Genomic DNA, 7,669 nt, shown 5'->3' on the forward strand with positions numbered 1-7,669 from the left:
TAGCTATCCTAAGTTCTGTTCTAAGGTATAAGCCCACCTGCTGCTTCCCCTCCCCTTCTCCCTTCAAATCTAACTAGGTTAAGTTTTAACTTCCTAAAGGCCATAAAACAAAGGCCTGAGGTAATAGCTCCTGACAACCCGGGTCTTCCCTACCCAAAAAGACCCGGTATCCCGTCACACATTGTGTTAATTGCATTAGATTGTATTAGATTGTACATTCTTCACAAAAATAGCTTCGTTTGTATCATAGTAATACCTGTAACTTGGCCTTACTGTAAATGTGTGTTTTCCTTTCCCTCTGGGCAAAGGATTGATATGTTAATCAATGCTCTCCTCTGTAAAGAATTGTAAAATCTTACCTAATTGATATGTTAACCATTGTTGCCCTCTACAAATAACAGTTGTAGTGCTAAAGTATGGTAACTAAGGTTGTTAACTGCTGTTAGACTTCTGTATTGTTTGCTAAGAAAAACAAGATTTCTTCTTATCTAAACTTGCTAGTATGCAGGGAGACTTGCAATTGCCATTTCTGCTTTGTAGTGCGTCACACCCCCATCCCCCTCCTTACATTGTGTGACCAGCAGCTGTTTGTGGACCAAGATAAAAAGTACTGACTTTTAGCTGTGAGGTGCGCAGTCTCCAAATTGGCTCCCGGAGACTCGTCACCAGGCCTGGATTTTACCTAATAAAGCCTTTGCTTCCCAAATTTTAATTTCTTGCTTTCTTGGTCCGAGTTATCACACAACATTTAAGTCTCAGTTACAGATTCACACACAAAAAAGAACAAAAGACTAACTGGATAATCTGGCTAATCTGCCTAGTCATTATTTAGCTACCTGAACCGCTCAGTCTCCTAAATTCCTTAAGGAAAACATGGAGAACACGTATGCTCCTTGTGGTGGTGGGAGTCCCAGGAGTTCCCTTTTCACTGACACTTTGTTTCTGTAGACATGAGGCTGCCATAGATCATAGTTATCACATTAAAGTATCCTCTTTTTCCAGTAATAGGCACGAAATTAAAACTCTCAGATTGCGGGGTCCCTCTTTCTAGTTTGACCCTGGCCTCCCAGAATCTGCAGGCCTTCGTCAGCTAAGAGGTGAAACGTGAGAGATGCAAGGAAGAAAAGGAAGTTGAAGAGCTTTGTTCTTTCACTGTCTGGGCCGGTCTCCAAGTGCAAGGGCAGCTCCCAGCTTACCCAGCAGGATGGGGGCGGGGAGAGGGACAGGGGAGGGGGAAAGGGGAGGGGGCGACGGACAGCGAGGGGTGGGGTGGGCAGCGGGGCTGAGAGGCCCAACAGCTCAGCCCTGCCTTTGGATTGTGAGCACGTAGCCCTGACTCCAGGGACCTCTGGTCTGAGCCTGCTTTAGATCGTACTGAAGTCTGTCCTTAAAAAAATTCTGGCTCACTGGCGCTTGGGCCTACAGGATTGGCAGGAGTTCGGGGTGGGCGGGGCGGAGCTCTCATAAATGGACTCAGCAATCCGGCCCTGCCCCTCTGTACTCTGCCTGCTGTCTGAAGTAGGTCTGCCTGGCACAGATCTGTCCGTGGATCAACAGCACCAGCACCATGCCGATGACATTGGGTTACTGGGACATCCGCGGGGTGAGCTAGGGGTCTTCCTGATGGGTGGGAGGAGGATTGGGTGCTTCCGGCAGACAGTTCTAAGACATGGATCCTCTTCAGGAGATGCTGGAAACTTTTGCTTATCCCACACAGGAGGCCTCTACTTTGGTATTTGTGTATGTGTGCATTGAAAAGTGCGTATAACTGTGTATTACTAGGCTGGTGGGGGCTCACTTGGAGGAGATGAAATCACACAGGCAGAGTTATGGCCCTGCATTCCTGACTTCTGCCACTGGCTGTCTCTTCCAGCTAACCCATGCCATCCGCCTGCTCCTGGAATACACAGACACCAGCTATGAGGAGAAGAGATACACCATGGGGGACGGTAATAGCACCCTTCTGTTCAGACCCCTGCCCAATCTTGCTGACTGATGCTCAGCTACCCCTGTTCTGGCCACTTGTTGCAGATGGCCTAGACCGTGTAGTTTACCCAAGGAATGTATGTGGGAATCGAGTGCCAGGTTTCACTTTGTCTGCAGATGGGTCCAATTCCTTTTAAAAGTTGCCTAAAACTTTTGTAAGCCGTAGTCCTATTGGGTCCATAGCCCTTATAAGCACATTTTACCTTGCATCCTTGGAATGTGGGGCTTAGTGGTTCACATTGTAGTTGTCCTGTCTTAAGGTTCTTGTCCCTGACTTTGGGAAGCAAGAATGGACTCAAGAGGGGTTTGTTTTTATTTTACCACAGCTCCAGACTTTGACACAAGCCAGTGGCTGAATGAGAAATTCAAGCTGGGCCTGGACTTTCCCAATGTAGGTAAGGGGTTGGGGGGTGGTGTGGGAAAAGTAAAGTCTTCCATACCTCATCTGACCATAGAATGTCTAGGATCAGAACTCCTGGCAACTATTCTCACTCCTGGTTGTGTACCCTGTCTTATTACCTACCTAATTCCCTTTTTGTGCAGTATATTTGTGGAAACTTGTTCTGACAAGCACATTGAGGGCCAGGTCTCATGTCTGCACTAGCTCAGGGAAGGGATGTTGGGACCTAGAATCCCAATTGACTTTTCCTGGCTGTCCATGCAGCTGCCCTACCTAATTGATGGAACTCACAAGCTCACCCAGAGCAATGCCATCCTGCGCTACATTGCCCGCAAGCACAACCTGTGTGAGTAGACCTGGCTTTAGGTATGGGGATGGACAGTGGTCATCTCCCTAAGCTTTGCTGGGGTGGGTTTCTGAGGGTGAGTCTCTGTTTTGTGGGCTTCAGGTGGGGAGACAGAAGAAGAAAGGATTCGCATGGACATTTTGGAGAACCAGGTTATGGACTTTCGTATACAACTTGGCATGGTCTGCTACAGCCCTGATTTTGTGAGTTACCCATTGGCCCTGGACCAGATATGCTTTGGAATAGGAGTTTAACTTTTGTATTCATATCCATACCCATTCTCTTCAGCATCTGAACTCTGGTGTTACTGATTCTAGATTTTCTACCCTACACTTAAAAAACCCCAAAATCATGTCAAATAATCATTGTGAATTAATCTCCACAAATCCTAGGGTACAGTCCAGACTCCTCCTTTAGATGATTTGTTTCAATAATAAATTCATGTTTCCAAGATTCTCTCTGCCTTTGACTCTGATATCTGCTATTGGCCCTTTCTTTGAGATATTCATACCATCTGCTTGCTCCTTAATTCAGTGATTCAAACCTTGAGACAGAAAAAGCCAATATGTGGGAATGCAGTGCACCCTGTTCTTCAGATATCTGCACAATACTTTCTCCAGTGTTGTGTCCTTGATACCAGCATTAATCAGGACCTTTTCCTAGTAGGTACCTTAGGGTCAGCCAGAGGTCCTCTTCCTTTCAACACCAAAAACATCTAACTTAGTCCACATTACTCAATATCCATTCCATTCTTCAGCCATCCACTAGGTTTCTTCTCTCTTGAGTTCCTTTCGTATTTTGCCTCTCTGAATCCACCAGACGTTTGAGTCCAGAGCCTACCATGTCCTCATGGTAATCCTGGGTCTGACCTACAAGATCTGATTTGGACATTAATAGTGATAGACTTAGATATAGAGCTACATTCCTCTTTGTCTTTCCATCATTTCTAAAAGGGAGAGTCTTGTATCTGTTGGAATCTACTAAATGCTGAAGAATTCAACTGAACCCTGTACCCTGACTCAGTCTCAATCTTAGGGAAGATGGTTGCTCAGCTCTGGACAGCTGGGGCCATGCAAGTTCCTTTGTGGGGAAACTTGTGTCTGATGGTGGTGACACCTGATGTTTGTACCAGGAGAAAAAGAAGCCAGAGTTCTTGGAGGGCCTCCCTGACAAGATGAAGCTCTTCTCACAGTTCCTGGGGGAGCAGCCTTGGTTTGCAGGAAACAAGGTAAAGGGAGGGAAATGGGGAGGAGAATTTGTCATTCTTCCAAGTTATGAGCTTCCAGCCCACTCATCATCAGCTCTCTACAGATCACCTTCGTGGATTTCCTGGCTTATGACGTCCTCGACCAGCACCGTATATTTGAACCCAAGTGCCTGGAGGCATTCCCTAACCTGAAGGAATTTATATCACGCTTTGAGGTGATGCCTCTGATCTCATTCTTGTGTATCCTTTTTCCATGCTCTTTCCTTATGCTTTTTGATGTTGGAACCGACATAAAGAATAATAGGTATTGACTGAGCACTAACTTTATATGCCAGGAAGTGTGTTTACATCTTTCATTTTTTGTGTGTCAAATTTATCATAACAACAGTGCTAGAAGGTTAATAGAATTACAAGCCCCACTGCACAAGGATTGGAGAGAAAGAGTCATCTGCTGAACATCCCAGTGCCAGTGGCGATTGCGCTGGGCTTCCTGTCAACTCTGGCTTCTGAGGGCAACAAGAAGTGGTTCTCTCTATTTTGTACTCAAAGGTAGTTTTAGGCCTTTGTGCAGCTGGGGTTTCCAGCCAGCAACCTTAGGAGAGAGGGCAGGTAAAGAGTGTGGGCAGCTGGCATTAGGAGGGTACTGAGGGCCTGTGGTTGTAGTTTGTACTACACTGAGTACACATCTGGGTGCCCAGTTGGAGGATTTTATCTTGACCCGTTCTGCGGTTGGGGACATTCTTTTTCCCCCTTTCCTTCTGCTTTCTTGTAATACCCCAATTTTTCATTTGTGAAATGGGAAGCACATGAGTGTTTACTCCTATTCACTGACATTTTTCATCTCTTCAGTATGAGGCTGAGTCAGTCTCAGAGGGAGATGCAGAGGTCCCTTGTCCATCCTGGGGCTCAGTGTAGCTGAAGACAGTGGGCATACCAGATTGTGGGGTATGTGTGCCATCTCCTGCGTGCTGGAGAACACAACTGAGACATCGCTTCATAGCTAATTACAACCCAACTTCACCTGTTTGAGTCGCGTGAAGCCTATTTTATTAGGTTTGGGAATTTTGAGGCATTAGCCTAACTGGCTTTTCAGCCTGAAATCTACTTTCCTTTCCCACCCCACATGAAGTGATATGTTATCTCAGCTAGTTTTCATTAGCTCTGGTTCTGATCCAGGCAGTGTGGCCTTGAAGATTGTGCAAGAGCTGGCAGGACTGTGAGAAGGGTGGGGGAAAGCAGAGTGCTGGAGCCTGAAGCCAGCTGAGCCTTGAAACCCAGGCTCTCTGAATACTTCAAGCGTTAGCCGGGCTACCTTTCCTAGTAAGATGCCACACAGCACGTCTGAATGTTATTCAGTGTATTCTGCTGTACCTGAGCCAAAGAGGATGTATTTTTGGAGCCTAGTATAGTTTGGATCAGCATCAAGTACAGCAGTTTCAGCCTTTTAATTTAGATAAATAGTGCTTTATTTGCGGGTTCTCTTCCCCTTCTCCACTTACATGGAAGATCTGCTGAGTCACTGGGTCACTTGGGCACTTCTCCAAACCACATAGGCATTCTCAGCCCCTTTGTTTTGCTGGATCATTTCTCTGTGTTATTATAGGCAAGTCCTAACCTTGATGTGAAAAACAAAAAAGTTTCAGCAGATGGGAAACAACAGAGCCTCTTGGGTGGGTAAGCGGAGAGAATAGCAAACAGCACAGAACTGTAGATTCAGAACCCTGCTAGCTTCATCCAGCTTTTTGTCTCGTAATCGCCCTGGGAGAATGAGGAAGATGTGTTCCTCAGTTTTCCTCTGACATACAGTGGTGGCAGGAAGTATCCTGTGAGGTATTTGGTTGAATTTTCTATATTCATATTTTAATCTTTAGTGGATGTCCCTGGTATGGTGTTGCTTGAACTCAGTGGGGCTTCAGACCTGAGCTCTTGCTTTCTCTCTCCCACTTCAGGGCCTGAAGAAGATCTCTGCCTACATGAAGTCCAGCCGCTTCCTTCCAGGTCCGATGTATCTAAAAGTAGCCAAGTGGGGCAACAAGTAGGACCATGTAATAACTCCACACGGAAGGCGAATATCGCCACACCTGCTGGCCAAGGGCCCCAGACACAGCTGGTTCCCTCAATCCCTGTTCAGTCTTCTCAGTATGTTTTTCTCCTTTCTAGTCCCTTCTATTCTAAAGGGCTTATGGACTCCTTTTCTGTCTTGAGTCCCTCCATAGACAAGGCTATTCCCTACTGTACTTCTGCAAAGCTCCCTTGCCCCCTTTCCCTTCCTTAAATCCAGCCATACTGTCCTTACTCTGGTTTGAGGAGCCCCGCTGACCCTGAGCTTCGCAGCAGTGCCTGAAAGATCAGAACCACCTGGTGTGCAGAACAAGTTCTCCATATAGTGACTACCCAAGCCCTAATCTCCTTAATCTGTTATTCCTCATTTGTATTCTCAGGATTTTTTTCCATTAACATCTCCCACTATATAACAATCGGTGTATGTGTTGAATTCAAAGTGTTTTGAGGAAAAGATTGAAACCATGTTGAATATTTTCTGACATGTATGACATTGCCTGACATAAGTAATGTTCAGATAATTTGGAAACTTGAAAAGTTTCAAGCTTAGGAAAGCTTTGGTGGGCCTAAACAACTGGTATTGGAACTTAGAGCTCCTGGCATAGCTATTACATAGTCCAAAAGGTACAGAATAAGGTGTTAAAGATTTTACTTGGTCAGATAGTGGAGTCTGAGTCACTAGCTCTCTCTTACATAAGCATTAGGAGGCTCCAGCTGCCCTTGGAGCAAAGTGACCTCAGTTGTGCAGGCCTAGCTTGCTGGGCTGCTGTGCAGTAATGTATGCAGTTTGGGGCTGAAGCATTTTACATGAGATAAATCATAAAGTAAGAGGACTAATTGGAGAAGCACCCGATGAGCAGCTTTCTGAAACAGCAGTTGTACCATGGATTCTGGCCTTGGTCAGACTAAGTCACAGGAAGCAGATCTGAGGAGAGTCCTGACAAGCATCTGTCCACAGGATCAACTCCTGTAGTTATGAAATAAGAGAGCAATAGATGTAGGCTCAAGGTCACTAGAAAATAAATGATTACTAAAAATATAAAACAGAATGCCACTTAAGCTAAAAGTTTATGAATCTGGTAAGATAAAAATTATTTAAGTCTATAGTTGTTAAATTTTAACTTAAAGACAGACATGATGAAAATATATAGGAAAAATACAAGTTAACATGAAACCGTGATAAAAGTTAAGTAAATAGATACAAATATTACACCAGAGTAAAACAGATTCAGATTTATAGCAGAGGTCAGAAATATTTTCCACAGAGGGCCAATACTTCATGGTACCTCCTAATTCCTCTATGGATTGTGACAGACCACATCTAGTACAATATTGGGGCTGTGCTCCAACAGAGATTTATTTATAAACCAAATAACTGATTCAAAAATGGGCAAACAGGGCTGGGGATTTAGCTCAGCGGCATAAGCGCCTGCCTTGCAAGCAGGCGGTCGTGAGTTTGATCCCCGGTACCGATAAAAAGAAAAAAGAAAAAAAAAGTGTAAAAAAAAAAAATGGGCGAACAATGTGAACAGACTTTTCTCTGTACAAGATATACAAATGCTAATAAGCAGGTGAAATTGCTCAGTGTCACCACCAGCTAGAAAAATATAAACCATTCCTTTCTGGAATTGAGCATTTCTGACGCAGAGGTTGGTTCCACTAATTCACT

General features: G+C 44.9%; 1 protein-coding gene across 1 annotated transcript; it reads left to right on the top strand.

Annotated features, from left to right (window-relative positions):
* The first annotated feature begins 1,499 nt into the window (after positions 1 to 1,499).
* On the top strand, positions 1,500 to 6,413 carry Gstm2 (glutathione S-transferase, mu 2). Its single transcript, NM_001172834.1, is given in 8 exon segments — positions 1,500 to 1,603; positions 1,874 to 1,949; positions 2,313 to 2,377; positions 2,651 to 2,732; positions 2,835 to 2,935; positions 3,865 to 3,960; positions 4,044 to 4,154; positions 5,889 to 6,413. Coding segments are annotated over 8 exon segments (657 nt in total). The 5' UTR covers positions 1,500 to 1,567; the 3' UTR covers positions 5,979 to 6,413.
* The last annotated feature ends 1,256 nt before the right edge of the window (positions 6,414 to 7,669 follow it).

This window comes from Cavia porcellus, unplaced genomic scaffold (genome assembly GCF_034190915.1).
Source record: "Cavia porcellus strain 051 isolate PalLab524CR breed Dunkin Hartley unplaced genomic scaffold, mCavPor4.1 scaffold_1, whole genome shotgun sequence".
NCBI classification, from domain to species: Eukaryota; Metazoa; Chordata; class Mammalia; order Rodentia; family Caviidae; genus Cavia; species Cavia porcellus.